The sequence below is a fragment of the Nyctibius grandis genome, chromosome 31 (assembly GCF_013368605.1).
Source record: "Nyctibius grandis isolate bNycGra1 chromosome 31, bNycGra1.pri, whole genome shotgun sequence".
Lineage (NCBI taxonomy): Eukaryota > Metazoa > Chordata > Aves > Nyctibiiformes > Nyctibiidae > Nyctibius > Nyctibius grandis.
Genome location: NC_090688.1, coordinates 1,473,480 through 1,491,872, shown reverse-complemented (window position 1 = coordinate 1,491,872; position 18,393 = coordinate 1,473,480). Strand labels below are relative to the sequence as shown.

The 18,393-nt window shown below is 60.1% G+C and overlaps 1 protein-coding gene across 3 annotated transcripts in view; it reads right to left on the bottom strand.

Annotated features, from left to right (window-relative positions):
• CSNK1G2 (casein kinase 1 gamma 2) overlaps positions 1-18,393 on the bottom strand; it is a 48,483-nt gene that overhangs the window by 4,859 nt on the left and 25,231 nt on the right. For all 3 annotated transcript variants that reach the window (XM_068420876.1, XM_068420878.1, XM_068420877.1), the window contains exons 2-9: positions 12,410-12,906; positions 3,814-3,854; positions 3,192-3,261; positions 2,654-2,802; positions 1,143-1,377; positions 884-969; positions 360-444; positions 107-255 (exon numbers count right to left, since the gene is read on the bottom strand). In XM_068420876.1, the coding sequence (XP_068276977.1) occupies positions 107-255; positions 360-444; positions 884-969; positions 1,143-1,377; positions 2,654-2,802; positions 3,192-3,261; positions 3,814-3,854; positions 12,410-12,596 (1,002 nt within the window). In that variant the 5' untranslated portion in view covers positions 12,597-12,906. The remainder of the gene's footprint in view (positions 1-106; positions 256-359; positions 445-883; positions 970-1,142; positions 1,378-2,653; positions 2,803-3,191; positions 3,262-3,813; positions 3,855-12,409; positions 12,907-18,393) is intronic.

Here is an 18,393-nt window from a genome sequence, read left to right as displayed (position 1 = left end):
TGGCTGCTGCTACAGACCCCGCTGACTCCCCACCACGCTGCCCGCCGCCCCCCGGGCACCCTGGGGCCCAGCACCCTCTTCCCAGCCCCACTCCCTCGCCACTCACCAGCGGTTTCCCTGCCCAGTCGTATTCGTAGTCGAACACGTAACCGTTCCTCTCGAACAAGTCCGTGAAGAGCTTGCGCAGGTAGTCGTAGTCGGGCTTCTCGAAGAAATCCAGCCGCCGCACGTAGCGCAAGTACGTGGCCATCTCCTCTGCGGGGACAGAGCGGGCTCAGGTGGGGCAGGGGGACAGGATGGCAGGGCAGCGGGCTCTGGGGCCGGGCTGGGGCCAGGGATGCCAAGCAGAGTGCCCTCACCTGGGAAGTTCTCACAGAGCACCTCCACTGGAGTGGCTCTTTTGGTGTCGCCGATCTTCTGATACCTCTCCTTTAGCGTGTCAGCCTGGCAGGGACAAGGAGCAGGTCAGCACAGGGCCCAGGCGCGTCCCCGGGAGCGGGGAAGGCACCGGGTGCCAGGGGATCAGGAATGGTTTCTCGGTCCCCCTTTTCCAGGTAACAGACAGAGCTCATTCCCAAGGAACCCCCTCACCCAGGGCAGGTCTGGAGGACAAACACCAGGGACTGCGGTTCAGGACAGCCACTGTGAGAGCAGCTGGGACACCCACACAGCAGGAGGAACACAGAGGGGGACACCTCCAGCCACTCAGCACAGCAAGGGTCTGGCACAGAGCTCAGAGCAACAGCCCCTGCATCTGGCGGGGTGACAACCTTCCAACACCCCGGGGGCCAAAGCTTCCCCACACCCTGATGCCACCCACGCCAGGGCAGAGCCAGACCCCCGGGGCAGCCGTGCCCAGGGATGGCAGGAGCTTGGCAGTTACCTTGAGGCCTTGCCAAGGGAGGCTCCCGCGGAGGAAGTACATAAACATGTGCCCTAACGCTTCCAGGTCGTCCCTGCGGCTTTGTTCTGCACAGAGAAAACCAAAGAGACACGGGCACGTTCCCACTGCAGCCACCTTCCCTGTCCCTGCCAGACCCCGCAGCACCCCAAGTCCCCTGCCAACACCCCTGGCTGAAGGGCAGGAGCGGCAGCTTGTCCCCAGCCCCGCGCACCCCGCGGTCCCCGAGCTGCGCACACACCTTTCCCCAGGTGGGTGTTGATGCTCATGTAGCGTGCTGTCCCCGTCAGGCTCTTGTGCTCTCGGTAGGGGATGTGTTTTTTGGTCTCGGGGTCAATATACTCTTTGGCCAGGCCAAAATCGATGATGTGGATGGTGTGCTGCCGCTTGCTGCCCGGCCGCCCCACCAGGAAGTTCTCTGGCTTGACGTCTCTGTAGATGAGGCTTTTGGTGTGGACGTACTCCATCCGCGTGATCTGGGGGCAGGAGGGCACGTCAGCACGGTGGCGGAGATGCGCCAGACTGCAGCTTCCCTGCACCCTCCTCCCCTGGGCCCGGCTCCGCTCTGATTGTCTCACCAACAACTCTGCTCCCCTCAGCCCGTACGTCACCCTGGGGGGGCACAACGGGTCCTCCAGCGCGAGGAAACAGCCTCAGTCCGGCCACATCTCGGGGACAGTGAGAGACGCTCGTTTGTGCTCAAAGAGGGGCTGCGTGGGGGTAAGGGAGAGCCCGCCTACACCAGGGAGAGCGTGACAGGTTGGATCAACGGGCCGGGACCAATGGTATGAGGTTCAACAAGGCCAAGTGTGGGGTCCTGCCCTTGGGGCACAACAACCCCCCGCAGCGCTACAGGCTGGGGGCAGAGGGGGTGGAAAGTGCCTGGGGGAAAAGGACCTGGGGGTGTTGGTCGATGGCAGCTGAACATGGGCCAGCAGCGTGCCCAGGTGGCCAAGAAGGCCACCAGCATCCTGGCTTGTACCAGCACTAGTGTGGCCAGCAGGACTAGGGCAGGGATCGTCCCCCTGTACTGGGCACTGGTGAGGCCGCACCTCGAATCCTGGGTGCAGTTTTGGGCCCCTCACGACAAGAAAGACCTTGAGGTGCTGGAGCGAGTCCAGAGAAGGGCAACAAAGGTGGTGAAGGGTCTGGAGCACAAGTGTGATGAGGAGCGGCTGAGGGACCTGGCGGGGGGGGTTAGTGTGGAGAAAAGGAGGCTGAGGGGAGACCTTCTCGCTCTCTACAACTGCCTGAAAGGAGGGTCTAGCGAGGGGAAGTCGGTCTCTTCTCCCAGGCAACCAGCGATAGGACAAGAGGACACAGCCTCAAGCTGCACCGGGGGAGGTTCAGGTTGGACATTAGGAAAAGTTTCTTCACAGAAAGGGTTACTGGGCATTGGAAGGGGCTGCCCAGGGAGGTGGTGGAGTCACCATCTCTGGAGGTGTTTAAGAAAAGACTGGACATGGCACTTAGTGCCATGGTCTGGTTGACATGGTGGTGTCAGGGCAATGGTTGGACTCGATGACCCCAGAGGGCTCTTCCAACCTGGTTGATTCTGTGAGGTTCGGAGGATGGTGGTCTGGGATGTGCCAGCCCGCAGGGTCTCAGCTGGGCTCTGGCTCACCCCTTCTTCCCCTCCCCTTCCCTGTGGGGTCCCAGGCACTCCCATCGCTGTGCCCACACATGGCCCCGCTCCCCGGGGCAGTCCGTGGCCGCGCAGAGCCGCGGGCGAGGCGGAGGGGCTGTGCTCACCAGCTGGATCGCAATCATCAGGACGGTTTTGAGCGTGAAGGTTCGATCACACAGATCAAAGAGATCTTCTAGGCTGGGTCCCAGCAGCTCCAACACCATGGCGTTGTACTTCCCGCAGGGGCCAAAGTAGTAAACCTGAGGAATTCCTTCTGCAAGAGACGGAGGAGGGGCTGTCAGGGGTTGCGAGAGGGCTGAGGAGCACACGGCTGGAGCTGGGATGGGGGGGTGCAGATGGGGTGGGGGGTGTCTCTGCACTGCCCCCCCTCCACGCTGCAGCCAGCCTGGCTCTGCTCTTGGCAGGAGGGTGACGGAGGCAGCTCCATCTGCACGCGGGGGAGGTGGGGGGGAAAGAACTAAATAAAAAAGGATCAAAGATTAGACGTGGCTCTGTGTAAAATGGGCCTCTCCCAGCGGAGCAGATGGGCAGGAGTCGCTCACGCCGGGGAGCGAATTTACAGTCACATTTATAGGCAATCTCCCCGTCGCAGCCGTGTCGCGTGGGCGGCCGGCTCCCGCGGCAGCTCGCCCGGCCCCGTACCTGCATTGCCGAGCTGTTTGTAGAACCGGTACTCCAGGTGCAGCTGGGGGGCCCGGGACTTGATGGGTTCCTTGGAGGAGAGAAGGAGAATGGTTAAGGCTGTTGTAGGGAGCACGATGTGAGGGAGGTCTGGGTGTCAGACACCTCCTTCTCCTGCTGGCAGCAGCGACTGAGAGCGTTTGGGGTTGAGAAAAAACAGGTATAAAACGGAGATGAAGCTTCAGGGGATGACGAGAGAAAACCAGCCCATGTGGGAGCCAGATCCACCCTCTCCAGAGAGATCCAGGTGCTGGTGTAGACATTAATGGGAGCAGGTATCAGCGGGGCCCACCCTCTCCTGGAGGTCTCTGTGCTGCCAGCACCGGCTGAGCGCAGCGCAGCCTGCAGCCAGGCCCTGGGGAAGCCAAGCCCCAGCTCTTCTCTCCCCGGGCCCACATCACCCCACCGGCAATGACGTGCGTGGCCTTCACCTGCCCTCGATTTGCAGCTCCCCACCCATCCATCCCTCCCTCCATCCATCCACCCACCTCCTCTCGCAACCCGCTCCAGCAGCCTGCCGAGGGGGAACCATCTCCTCCCCAGGGACCCTGACCATCACCGCCCCGGCCACAGAGGGACTCACCAATTTGATAGCTACGTATTCGTTGGTGTAGAGGTTCTTTCCTGCAGGGAGAGACATGAAAAAATTGAAAGCAAGGGAGCCTTTGTGTTAACCCCACATCCCCTGAGGGGTCCTGGGCCGCAGAACATCCCAAACAGGTTTGGTGGCTCCCACAACACATAAACAGGCCTCGAGGCACGAGAGGGAGCAAGAACCCACTGTGGGGAGTTACAACACGCCTGTTAATTACCCCCAGATGGGGTATGTGGATTCCTCTGGGATGGGGAGGCTGCTGGGGGGCTGGAGCCAAGGCTGCTGGGCTGGGGCAGCATCCCAGGCCAGGCCCGCAGGGATGTGACTGGCCAAGGCAGGAACAAGGCCGGGACTTGCTGTTTCTCTCAGCCACATCCCTGCACAGCGAGGGGCCGCCCTGCTCCGGGAGGGCTGCCCGGAGCTGGGGGATGCTGCTCGGGGGGCAGCGGGACCACGCAGAGGGTGGCAGGGAGGAAGGACCCCCAAAAGCACTGGGGCAGCTTGAGGCATGGCAGCTGGCAGTGGTTCGGAGACACGGCGGGTAGGTGGAAATCCCTTCCCCGGGGCTGGGGTCACTCCTGGGGATCACAGACTGGTTTGGGTTGGGAGGGACCTTAAAGACCATCTAGGTCCAACCCCCCTGCCACGGGCAGGGACACCTTCCACCAGACCAGGCTGCTCCAAGCCCCATCCAACCTGGCCTTGAACACTGCCAGGGAGGGGGCAGACACAGCTTCTCTGGGCAGCCTGGGCCAGGGTCTCACCACCCTCACAGTAATGAATTTCTTCCTAATATCTCATCCCAATCTCCCCTCTTTCAGTTTAAAACCATTCCCCCTCGTCCTGTCACTCCATGCCCTTGCAAAAAGCCCCTCTCCAGCTTTCCTGTAGCCCCTTCAGGCACTGGAAGGTGCTAGAAGGTCTCCCCGGAGCCTTCTCTTCTCCAGGCTGAACAGCCCCAACTCTCTCAGCCTGTCTCCAGAGCAGAGGGGCTCCAGCCCTCTGAGCATCTCCGTGGCCTCCTCTGGACTCGCTCCAACAGCTCCGTGTCCTTCTTGTGTTGGGGGCCCCAGAGCTGGACGCAGCACTGCAGGGGGGGTCTCAGGAGAGCGGAGCAGAGGGGCAGAATCCCCTCCCTTGCCCTGCTGGCCACGCTGCTGGGGATGCAGCCCAGGACACCGTTGGCTTTCTGGGCTGCCAGTGCACGTTGCTGGCTCATGGTGAGCTTCTCATCAACCATCGCACGTGTGTGTGTGTGTGCGCACGTGTGCGTCTCAACCTCGTCCTTCAGGATGCTCCCACCCACCCGAGGGTGCAGGGGAAGCCAGGAGCAGACCCACAGCACAGCCCAGACTGTGTAACGAGGAGCTGAAGGCACCGACGTGCTGCAGGGAGGGCCAGAAGACAGCCTCCGAGGGCCCAGGAGAGCTGAGCGGGCAGCCATGCCCCCCCAGAGCCCTGTACATGACTTCCTAGAGAGCTCAGCACCTTCACAGGAGTTTTCACATCAGAACTATAGAAAAGTCGAGCTAACAGTGTCTGCACATCACCCTGCTCACCCCAGCCTGCCAGGAGGGCACGAGGAAGGTGTTACACCTGGGAAGCATCAGTACAACCTCTGCCCCAGGTCCATAAAGGCAAAGATTGAAGAGGTTTGCAGAGATATCCGAGTGCCCCTTCTGCCAGAGCCCCCCAGGATGCCGGGGAGACGGGAGTGGAGCGCAGCAGGTTCCCTGCGGCGGCACGCAGAGCCAGTAGACACGCGATCCCCCCGCCCGGCGTGTGCGTATCTGATGGAGCTGCATCTGTCTCCTCGGATTTTCTCCAAGCAATTTGCTCAGGGAACAAGCTCCTCCTGGCATAAGATTTCATCTGCTCCGACTGCTGCTCTCCACCTGAAGCAGCAATAAATCCTCGCTGGGTGACATCAGAGCCAGCTGCTGAGCGCCAGAGTCGGCGGAAGGTTTACGGGAAGAGGGATGAATGGGAGATATTAATGGAGCGGCTCCTCCCAGGGACGGGCTCTGCAGCCAAGGAGGGGTTCAATCCTGCTGCCTCGCGGATCCTCTCCCATCCCAAGGGACCTCTGCCAAGCCACTCTGTCTCCTGCCTCTGCAAAACCAAATCCCTCTGCATCAATTAGGCAGGAGGTGATTAAGGAGGGAGAAAAGTCTGGCTGACGCGAGCGTACGCCAGACCCAGGGTTTCTGGCCCATCACGGAGTGACATTTCCTGGGGAGGACATGGGACATTCCCCAGACCCACACATGGCTCCAGAGAGCTCAAGGAAACCCTCAGGTCACTGGGAACTTGAGGGGGGTAGGGAAGAACTGACATTCCGATGGACCCCAGTGCAGCCCCCTCACCCCCGCCGCGGGCACAGTCACCTCTCGACGACGTCCCCACGTGCTCCCCAGCTAAGGTGGAAAATTCACGGCTGGATTTTGTCCCTGAGGTTAGGCTGGGTCTGAAGAGGGGAAAAAAAAAACCCCATGGCAAGATATCTGCCACCTGACAGAGGGGCACAGCAAAATGGGCCCAGCACGGCCAGGAGGGAGAAGGGAAGGAGGCAGGAGCATCCTGAGCAGGGCTGTGCTTGGAGATGTCCACTCCTGTCCCTGTTAGGTGGCATCTGTCCTGGCCCCACCACGCAGCCCTCTCCCAGCCCAAGAAATGAGTCCAAATCATTTGATACCCCCGTGGTTCATCCTGTCCTGTAACACTCTGAGGGCTTGGATACAGCTGATAGGGAAGACGGGGGAGCAGAGCGAGCACAGAGCATTGCTGCTGTCTAACCACCACCACCCTCCTAGAATCACAGAAGGGTTTGGGTTGGAAGGGACCTTAAAGACCATCCAGTTCCAACCCCCTGCCACGGGCAGGGACACCTTCCACCAGACCAGGTTGCTCCAAGCCACATCCAGCCTGGCCTTGAACACTGCCAGGGAGGGGGCAGCCACAGCTTCTCTGGGCAACCTGGGCCAGGGTCTCACCACCCTCACAGTCAACAATTTCTTCCTAATATCTCATCTCAGTCTCCCCTCTTAGTTTAAAACCATTCCCCCTCATCCTATCACTCCATGCCCTTGTCAAAAGTCCCTCTCCTGCTTTCCTGTAGCCCCTTCAGGTACTGGAAGGTGCTAGAAGGTCTCCCCAATTAAAAAAAAAACCTGTGAAGAGCAGAACCAGCCTGTCATGAGGGGGGAAAAAAGAAGCACCAGGAAAAACTGAAAGAACAAGGAGGCTGCGGGGTCCTTCCCCTGGCAGGGCCCGGCCCACACCAGGGAACTCCCCTGGAGCAGCTCCTGCAGCTGCCCCACGCTGCGGCTCTGCCCAGCGCTCGCTAACCATGATCACTTTAACATCCAAAATGTGCTGGAGTGCACAGAGCACCCCGGGGGAGGACTCAAGCAGGCAGCACTGCAGGATTCACAGCAGAAAAGGTGCTTTAGAAAGAAAAAAAAGAGAGAAAAGTGGCAAGATGGGCAGCAGAAAGCAAATATTTGCGTTTGCAGAGAGGCCTTTGCCCAGCTCGGTGCTGGCGGCACCTCTGAATCCAGCTGCCAGCACCTGCACGACACGGTGTGTGCGATCAGAGCTGGTGTGTGCGATCAGAGCCGAGCCAAACCCACCTAGAGCCAAAGCCACCCATGGGAGGAGGTGGCCAGACCCAGGGCCTGTATCACATTTAAAAGCCGGCCGTGACTTTCTCTTCACCCTCTGCTAACACCCAACCCGGCCCCTCCGACGGCGGCTCTGGCAGCGCTGGGGTCCGGCACCTGCTCCCGCACATCACAGCGGCCCGAGGAGGAGCCGGGTTCCATGCCAGGCTCCCGAGCGGGTCCCCGTCCAAGCGGCTCCCCCTGTGCCAACCCCTCCGCCTGGCACTGCCCCTCGGTCATGGCACGGCGTGGGGCACAGCACCGGGAGCCTCTGCGCTCTACAGCCCCAAGTCACACCGAGGCAACGGGACTGGTGATTTGGCTCCTCCGGTCCCTGGGCGACGCAGCCGAGGAGCGCGGGAGAAGGCAGCCAGGCCTGGCGACACAAGGGGCGTCAGTCCCAGCACCGACAGCTCCTCGGAGCACTGGGGTTTTAACACCATCAGGGGACAAAAAAAAAAGTTAGAGTTTGACCTTCCTCTAGAGGAGGCTCTGAAAGACCGAGAGGAAAAACAAGCGAGAGCTATTAGCAAGGGAGGCATGTGTGGGCTCTCCCATGGCCTCCTCCGGTGACGCCCTTGGGCCACCTCCGGTGGGTCTGTGGCTCCAACCCAGCGCAGAGTAGCCAGCGGCCTTTTAGAGGTGGCCGAGCCCTTCGCCGTACGTGGAGGTGTACGGAGGGCTCCGGGTGTCCCGTGCAGCGCGCTGACCCCAGCCTGCATTTTCTGGAGGTACCTTCTGTGGCCCCAGGGGAGCAAAACCCCAGCGTGGACCCAGGAGGGCGAGAGCCACAGCTCAAGGGAGCTTGGGAACGGCCCCAGCACTCGCACGTGACCGTTCAGCTGGGACGTGGCCCCAGCCCAGCTGTAGCAGTGACCTGCTGCTGGCTCGCACACCGCACAAGGACCCACCTCCTCTGTTCTCCTCCCTCCAAAACATTGGTTTTACTTTTTAACTTCGAAGGAAACCGGCCGCCGTGTTTCCGTGCTGCCATTAGAACTGAACGCACCAGGCTGGGGGAGAGGGGTAAGCACAGGAAAGCTGCAAAAATCAAACGGGCAGAAGTTTATTGCAGGAAGAACAGCCTCTGCCAGGTCCCCGTCCCTCCCCACAGCCCAGGATCCAGAGCACCGGCCTCAGGCCAGGCTGGGGAGGGGGCTGGCAGGGAGCTGCAGGGCAGCCGGGACAGCCTCCCTTCCCCATGCCACCACCTCTGCCAGCCCCTCCTGGCAGGGAAATGGCTCAGGCAGCCCCAGGGGACTCCCAGGCCCAGCCTGTCTGTCCGTGCCAAGGCAGCCTGGCAGGACAAACAACAGCTCCCGGCTCTGAGGCAGCCCAGCACCAGGCAGAGCTCAGCGGGGGAAGGCTTGCGTACAATCCAGGTCCTTTGGGCTCATTTTTGACCTTTCTGGTGAACATAGAATGGAATCACAGAGTGGTTTGGTTTGGAAGGGACCTTACAGACCATCTAGTTCCAAACTCATGGGCAGGGACACCTTCCACCAGACCAGGTTGCTCCAAGCCCCATCCAACCTGGCCTTGAACACTGCCAGGGAGGGGGCAGCCACAGCTTCTCTGGGCACCCTGGGCCAGGGTCTCACCACCCTCACAGCCAACAATTTCTTCCTAATATCTCGCCTCGATCTCCCCTCTCTCAGTTTAACATCTGGGTTTTCCTCCTCTCCCCTACCCCAGCCCACCCCAAAGCACTACCGAGGAGCTCCTAAGCGGAGCCTGCTCCGACAAACCCTCGCTGCGAGCTGCATGTGCTGGCCTCGCTCCCGGGGGTGCGGGGAGCTGGCAGAGGGCCGCAGGCTCCTGCTGCTCGCCCGTAGCCCGGTGCCAGGGTACACGAGCCACCAGCCACGCTCCGGCCACCCCCGCTGCCACCAGCTTCCTCCCTCCCGCATTGTGTTTCAGCGGGCAGCATCCAGCGCTGGTACGGAGACGGGCTGGCAGCGGGCAGGGGGGAGCTCAGGGGGCCACAAGCCCCACGAGGAGCAGGGCTGGCGCTTGCCCATGGCTGCAGGCTGGCAGGGGGAAGAACAAGCACTTTGGATGTGCTGGCCGGGACACAGTGCCCTGCCCAGCCCAGGGTGAAGCACCAGGATGGGGTGACCAGGAGGTAACAGGACCTGCACGACCCAATCCTGCCCCTCGCTAACCCCAAACCCCACGCACCAGAGGGCTGGGGCAGCCGCCCCCCTCCAGCTCCCACCCCAGCTCTCCAGTCTGTGCTCATACAGCGAGGAACTGGCCAGCGACGCCGTCTGACTGGGACGGGGACTGGCAGGACGTCTGTGTATCGCCCAGGATGCCAAGGCCAGCGTGAACGCAGAGGGGCAGGATCCAAGCACGGCTCTGGGAGCCAGGAACTCCTGCCCACGTCATTCTCCTTCTGGCTGCCCACAAATGCCTTATGCCAACATTTTTTTTTGTTTTTTTTAATTATTTTTAAACAAATCGCTTCTGATTTTGGACACCTCCGTACCTGGGAGGACACTTGTCCCCATGTGGGGCAGCTGAGCTGAGGCACCCAGAAGGACAGATGGGCATGGTGGGGAAATTGGGCAAAGCGTTACCTGCTTCAGGAAGACAACTTCATCCTCCTCCATCCCCCACCACTGGGAGCTGGAGGAGTCACCTCCAAGCATGTTTTTGCAAGATCTCCTGGGTTATTTTTTATTAAAGGAAAATGTCCAAAGAAGATTTGGCAGCTTTTAAACACTGCGCTACACTTTGGCTTCTGCAACCAGCCTGCCCTGAGGCCTGAATGCTCCATTCCCAGGGGCAAACTGAGCGTGCAGCTGGGGAGCATCCCTGCTCCTGCCACCACTTCGCAGCGGGATCCCTCTGGTCCCTTGCCATTCATCTGCAGTTGGAGGAACCCCTGTTTTCCATGAAGTCCTGAAAGCATTCCTGAGCCCTGACGCAGCTCAGGGGCACACCTAAGCAGGAGAGATGCGAGTTTAGGAGAAAAGCCACATAGCTGTGGCTTCCACTGCTGTGATGAGACCTTGTGCTCAGCCCTTTATCACTACAGGGCAGCAAAACCATGTGAAGGGACTAGAAGCTTCTCTGGCTGGTGGCAAGGACAAACTCTCGCAGTGAGAATCGACCGCTGCAGAGCCCCAGAGCAAGAGCTCGCTGCTTGTCCCTTCAGCCACGAGCAGACTGAGCCCAACTGCTCCCAGGCCCCTGCAGCAGCTCCGCTCTGAGCAACCCGCACTGCCAGTTTCACAGATGCTCCTCAGATCTGCGTGAGACTCGTGTCCACCTTAGTGTTGTCCCCAAAAAGCGCGGGGGAGGCCAAGGCAGGGGATCACGCTGACCCTCAGCGCTGACCACGCCAGGCAAAGCACCAGCCAAGGCCCCAGCTGTTTCAGCCTCCTGCCTAGAGCGGGATCTTGGAAGATACCTCGCCCAAACCCACGTACCCACTGCGGGATGTTCACTGGCAAGCACGGAAAGGGAGGTGGAAGGACAGAAGGACACAGGTAGACCCTGCCCAGCCCAGAGCCCTCCGCCCACCCCCTCCCAGCCAGCCCTGCCCGGAGGTGCAGTGTCCCCAGGGGTGTTCAGATCCACCCGGGGTAGCGAAAGGAGCAGTTGGTGTGGTAAAATCCCTCAGTCCCTCTCCTTCCACAATACCTGGGGGTCTGGGGGAAGGATCAGAGCTCCTCACGACACCAGGACAGACAGACAGACAGACACGGGAACCACTCGGCTGGATTAGAAACAGCATTTTCCCAAGCTCTGCAATTAAGCGACGATCCCATCGGGGAGTTCAGGAACAGGACGGTTTCGCCTGGCACCAGCCAGTCTGTCACGCTGGGAAGAGCTAACATTAACTCCCCGCAGACAGAGGCGGCACAGCGAGGTGGGTAAACCCACCCCACCCTCCGCGCGGGTGCCCGAGTGCCTCCCGACAGCCTCCCACCTCCTGCACGCAACCAGCCTGCCGAGGCGACCGCGCTCACTGCACGTTTAGCTCAGAGCTCGGTTTGAAACGGCGCTGCTTAAAATATCACGGAGCAACAAGGCCCACGGCTGTCACAGGCTCCCAGCCTGCGCCGGGGACCCTTCTGAGGGCACAAGCCCTTCCCCAAAGCACTCGCAGCCAAGGTCTGGCAGAGGCTCCATCAACGCGTCCAACGCACATTCCTGGAGACGTCCAGCCTGCGCTGCTGGCACAGCGGTGCCTGGCACTGCCAGGCCTCTCCCAGCTGCCTGATGCCAACACAAGAGTTAACAGCTTGCTGAAAGCCTCCTGGGGCACGCCGAGTAACCCACCCACCCTCGAAACTGGAGTTCGCTTGAACCGTTTCCTGATAAACTTGGTTCAAAACGGAAAGTGACCACGGAAGGCGCTCGGCTTTTATCCAGCCCTTTCTCTCTCCCCTGCATAAAATTTTAGGATACCTGCGCTAAAATCCTGCCTCTCTTCCCCAGATGCTCGCCCCAGCAGAGCCAACGCCCCACAAGCCCCCCACTCCCCAGCCGCTCTCCTGAGGCACGTGGCGCAGCGGGAGAGCAGCACCTCGGGCACAAGCGGGGTGAGATCTGGTGAGCACACGGCGGCACCTCCTGAAACATTACTCAGGGTTCCTGGACTGGGGTGGGGGGACACCCAGGCCTGCGTGGGTGCCCCCCACTTCCAACAGACACCAAAGAGCGATAGGTATGGGGAGGAGATGGGAGACAGCAACCAGTCCTTCGGGCTGCGATGGGCTTCGAAAGCTCAAGCACAGCGTGAAGGGACTGAGGAAAAGGAAACTCCGCGAAGGAAGCGAGAGCTGCCTGCGACGTGCAATGCTCCAACACCGTACGGCCGTCCAGCACCCCTGGGTGCTGATGGTCACAGGCACGTGCCAGCTCCCTGCACACGTGGTTATAGCGAGGACAGAAACGACCCTTCTCACCTAGACGGAGCTCCCCGAAATTGCCGCATCCAATCTTCTTGCCGACGCGGAAGTTGGGACCCACCATTAAGACTCCCGAGTTGGTTCCAGCACTCCGGCCTCCATGACTGCTCCTTCCTCCACCTGTCTTGGACATCCTTTTACCTTCCTCCAGCTCCCCTTTCCCTCCTCTCTTATCAAAATCCATAAGTTTGTGATACCCCGGCCTCTCCACGGTTACGCTGCTGCCATACAAATCCCAGAGCTGCCGAAAGTTGAGGGCTGAGGAGCAAAGAAGCAGGGCTCTTCTTGGTTAATACACCATCCCGGTGAGCGATGGGAGGACGGGGCGTGGAGAAGGAGGGATAAGCGGCCACCCACGGGTGCTGGGCTACTGAAATGTTAGTGCTTTCCAAGGTCCTGCCGGGATTGTCATCGTCGCTTGTTACAGGGAGTTCTTTGGTGGAGAGAACATCCTGCGGAGAGGGTCCTCCCAGCGCGGCTCCTCGGTCTCCCAGCTGCGGAAAGGAGAGGGAGAAAATTAGGATGAGCAAACAGGGAGGACAACAAGGGGTTGTGGGCTCCAGGCTCTGCAGAGCCTCTCCACCACCGTCCCCGCGTTACAGATAACTCCAGCTACGATGAAGGGTGCCACAACTGAGGGGTGGGAGAGGCAGGGGGGGGTCAGGACCATCACAGGGTGCCCCACGTCTCAGATGCTGGCATAAATAAATAAAGTCTGGCCACGGCAGGAGGTGAAACACTCGATGAGTGTCTCCAGGTCGGAGCCAGCGGAGAGTCACTTGAGGAGAACAACGTCCCCACGGGGAAGGGCTGCTGGCAGCAGGGAGGCACCGGCCGAGGCGCTCGGGGCCAGGCTGCTGCTAGTCAGACCCGCGAGTCCCCGAGGGTGGAGGACACACGTAAACCACCGCATTACAGGGCAAACCACGCCAGGCGTGCCATTTCCTATGAAGTGAAAAGAGGATATTGTCCCCGGGAGGGTCCCTGCGGGTCCAGAGGCCGCAGCCAGCTGAGTCAGAGCGCTTCCCCCACCCCCGGCACCAACCTCCGCTGTGGCTAGACCGGGAACTTTGTGCCAGCGATCCTGCGCCAGGAGGTGTGGGAGAGGACACGGTTTCTAAGGAGTTGTGTGTGGGTGGGGAATGCCCACGCTCAGGGCTCCCACGACAGCCCACCCAGCGCTGCCGGGCTGCGGTAAAACAGGCACTGGCAAACGAGGATCCCTTACTAACACCTCGCTGGCCTCCACGGCGAGCTCCTGATCGCTGCCGCTTCCTCAGTGACGCTCGCTGACGTGAGTGACACTGACAGTAACTGATGGCTGTGGATGCCTGTTTGCTCGCAGGTCGTGCAGCACCTCGCCTACCCCACGTACACAGCTCCCAGAGATTCCCAGTGAGGCTGGTGGGAAGCCCCGTGCCGGCAGTGGGGTAACTTGGGGTTCCCCTCGGCCCCCACAACCAGGCAGGGCTCAGCTCAGCCCCTGGAACCAGGGAGCTCCTTCCCACGTGCCCACCCCTGCTTGTTCAGGAGGGATGGACTAGACGACCTTTGAAGGTCCCTCCCAACCCAAACTATTCTGTGATTCTACAACATCGGCTCCGCACAAGCCCCTCGCCGCGCAGCTCACCGCGTTCACACGCGTACAGCCCGACACCGAGGACAAATCAGCCCCTCGCTCCCTTCCAGAGAGGTGGGATGCCAAGTACCATCGCCCAGCCCTGGGCTCAGGGATGCAGGATCACAGAATCGATCAGCTTGGAAAAGACCTCTGGGATCATCGAGTCCAACCGTTGCCCTGACACCACCATGGCAACTAGACCAGGGCACTAAGTGCCATGTCCAGTCTTTTCTTAAACCCCTCCAGAGATGGTGACTCCACCACCTCCCTGGGCAGCCCCTTCCAATGGCTAATGACCCTTGCTGAGAAGAAATGCTTCCTGATGTCCAACCTGAACCTCCCCTGGTGAAGCTTGAGGCTGTGTCCTCTTGTTGTATCACTAGTTGCCTGGGAGAAGAGGCCGACTCCCACTGCGCTACAACCTCCCTTCAAGTAGTTGTAGACTGCACTAAGGTCACCTCTGAGCCTCTTCTTCTCCAGGCTAAACACCCCCAGCTCCCTCAGCCGTTCCTCCAGACCCTTCCCCACCTTGGTCGCCCTCCTCTGCACTCGCTCCAACACCTCAACATCTCTCTTGAAGTGCGGGGCCCAGAACTGGACACAGGATTCAAGGTGCGGCCTCACCAGTGCCGAGCACAGAGGGACGATCCCTCCCCTAGACCGGCTGGCTACACTAGTCCTAATAGAGGCCAGGATGCCATTGGCCTTCTTGGCCACCTGGGCACACTGCTGGCTCATGTCCCCAAGAGGGAGCCACGCTCTCCCTCCATCACCCAGGACTCCCACCCGAGCTACGTGGGGTGACGTTGGGCTCAGCCCCTCCTCGCAGGGCCGCCGGCACGGGAGGCAGCCAGAGCACGCCAGGAGCCGGCCAGCCAGGAAGCCAAACACGGGCTGGAAAGCGCCGAGGGTCAAGCAGGAGCTGGGGACACCCTGGGAGCCCACGTGAGGGACAGACACACCGACCCACGCACGCGCACACCTCACTTCCCCCCCAGCATTCATCATCTCTGGGTTTGCTCCCAGCTCAGCCCTTGGTTCATATCGAGGCAGCCCCCAGCCCCGCTCCCCCTCTCACCACCTTCTCCCACTCCCCTGACACCCACCGAAGAGCCCTTGCTGCCACGGCCTCGTTACCTGCGGGTTAGACAAGCAAACCCCGGCCCCGCCAGCGCTCAGACTGCAGGAAATGAGCACGCTGCAAGGCCTGACGCTTGGCCAAGCCCCGTAAAACTTTTTCTTGGCTCTCAATAGCTATTAATAACAAAAAAAAGGCTTCTTGTGCTAAAGGGTGTATGGGGGGAAATGGGGGAGAGTCTAGGAGCACCAGAGGGAAAAAGACACTCAAGCTGGAGCTCAGCACGGGGGAAGGACCAGCCACATAAGGGTCCGTGGGCAGGGGAGCTGCTCCCCAGGGCTGCCCCGCTCCCCGTCCTCGCCTGACACCAAATCCTCGCCAGGCCCCACCCGCTCTGTCCACAGCATCCGCTCTCCAGGAGGGACCGGGGCTGCAGGGTGCTGGTCCAGCTCCTCGGGGCTGTTGCAGGTGCATGACACCGATCTGTGGGACCTGCCTGTTCAGGTACTGGGGAATGAGGCTTTCACACAGGATGGGGACCCCCTCCTTCCCCCACAGGCCCCATCCTCCAGGCCAACACCTTCGGAGCATCCCCAGCACAGAGCAGCCTGGCTCTCCAAGGCCACCACCAGCAGGCCGACACCTTGGGGACCATCCTGCTGCGCCCAGCACATCTCAGCCGAGGGAAACTGAGGCACGCAGAGCCTTCCAGCTTCCCTCAACGCCACGCGGGCCGGCTCCTGCCCTGATGCTCCCCTCCCCTGGCAGCCAGCGGGCCCCGTCCCGTGCCAGCAGGAAGCGGGGTGGGAGCGGCAGGGGAGCGGGGCTGCCCTGCGCTTTGTTCTCCCCCAGCCCCGAGCGCGCACAGCCCACACGTGACATCCTGCTCATTCTTCGCTCCCCCAGTAATTTCCGCCCCGGGTTCGGTGCCCTCCTGCCTGTCTCATGCTTCTCCCACCTCCGCCGGCCTCGTGCAAGGGCATCGGGGAGCCGTTTCCCCCACGAGCTCCCAGCTCTGGAGCAGTCGGGGCAACACAGCCCTCCCGGGGCGTTTCGGAGCCACCTTCCCTGGACGTGGCTCCTGCCACACACCGCGCTGGGGAGGCAGCCGGCGATGCGCAGGCCACGCTGCTTCATACCCCGGTTTTGTTTTGAATCAGACCTTTATGTTCAGTCCCGGGGGATTTCAGGCCCAGACTGTTTGCACAGAGTCAGGCGGCCGACAGCCGGAGCCGAGGGAGCTCCAAGCCCTGCGTTTGGGATTTTTTTGAGTTACGGGTCAGTCTCTGCAAAGGAATTTCAGACAATGGAGCGAGACAGAGCCCTAACAGACGGGAAAAAATAAATACTGTTTCCTGCGAGCGCTGGGAGACTGCGCTGTCGTCCCCCGGCCCAGACAAACGCAGGCAGCATCGCAGCACGACCCTCCAGCCCTGCCCTCGGAGCAGCCCCCCAAATCCGCCTCCAAACCCCCCTTTCAGGCAGCTGGGCCAGGGCAACGACCAGCGAGGCCACGGCCCGGACCCCCGCGCCGGGGCCACGTGCCAGCTGGCTGCCATGCCGCAACGGCCCCTTGTCCCAAAGCCAGAGCAGCAGGAACTCGCTGAGCCGCGTCCGTGTGAGTCAGGCCAGGGCAAGGGATGCTCCTCCAAGCTCTGCCCACCAGCCTCCCCCGTGGATGAGCCACGGGGAGCTGAGGGCTGGCAGGGAGCTATTTTCGCATCCGAAGAGCGTCGAGGAGAGGCGACGGCTCTCTGTGCCTCGGTACGAAAGCAGGACCCACCTCTGTGCGGTGTCAGGGCCTGGTCAGGTTTTCCACTCTGCGCCATAAAGAGATCTCTGGCCTTTAAAATTGAGAACAACCTAATTAGAAAACAGAAACCTTTGGTATAATCCCAGGACTCCCACTGCTCTGGAGCAAACAGCTCTGCAAAAGCTGTTGTTTGTTAAAACACAGCAGCCTCTGGCTGGGCAGCGAGGACCCTGACCTGCCCCATCCTGGCACCCCAGGGTAGCAGCACCGTGGGGAAGATGCCCCTGATCAAACTGACGGCACATTGATGCATTTTGAACAGGAACCTCACCCCAAAGAAGGTCCCATCGGGGCAAGCAGCCTCAGCAAAGCACCTTCTAGGCTGGATGTGTTGGCCTGGTATCAAATCTGATGCAAGATGAGACTAAGAAAACTTTTCTCTCTTTGCGGGGGAAGAGGAGGGAGGGGGACGAATGAGAAAAAGAAATAAATTGGCCTGAAGTTTGGTAGAAGACATTCCAAAGCAAGCTGTGGTCTTAAAACAAATAAGCAGTGCCCTGCGATGTTTGCAGTGCAAAGTGCTCCAAGCCAGGGAACCTGAAAGTGGAAATAAACTGCAGCCAAGTGCAAGTGACTTCAGCACCTCCCCGAAACAGACCCACAAAACACACTGAAAGTACCACAAAGGGGACAAAAAACCCCACACTGAAGCGATCATCTGAAACCCAAACAAGGGGTTCGTGTTGGTTTTGTTGAAGTAGTGGGTTCTTTTTATTTGCCATCTGGTTTTGAGCATGCCAGGTCTGCTCCAGTCACCTTGACAAGCTTTTTTCCCTGCAGTCATGAGGGTGAGAAAAAGGGATGGGGGTTTCTTTGTTGTTTTTTTTGGTTTTGGTTTTGTTTATTTAAAAAAAAAGCTGCGATTCTAGTGCTAGCCCTTGTCTCTGAGATGTGAGACTTGGAACTGAAATATCAAGGCTCGGGAAGTTCCTGGCCATATTTTCAAGTCTAAAATGCTCAAAAGTTGTATTTTTTAAAATTTCTTTCCTGTAGAGTGAAACCTTGTGGCTGCCGAGAAAGTACTTTGTACAATGCCCTCCGGGGCACATTGTTCTAGGCCCTTTATACACACACCGTGTTCCTGTCCGAGAGAGGTTACAATTAAACGGGGCAAGACAAAAGAGGGGAAGAAGAGGAAAAAATAGCAGCTGGGCACAGGGAAGTGCCTGGTGAAGGTCAGGGAGCAGGTCCGTGGTGCTCCTCGGAACAGAGTCCAGGTGTCCTGGACCAGCCGGGTGCGATGCTGCTACCACGGGGGCTTGGCCCCGAGCCCCGACCTCTGCAAGCCTTTGGGAGGGTTACTCGAAGCCAGTTTCCCCAGCACCTTGCGAGCAAAAGAGAAACACAGCTGCATCCAGATGAAAAAGAAAGGAAAGCTTCTTGGGAGCACAAAAAAAGACAAGCCCTTGACACTACGCAGCTCCAAGTACAGCTCACTGCCAATGAAAAGCTAAAAATAATCCCAAATA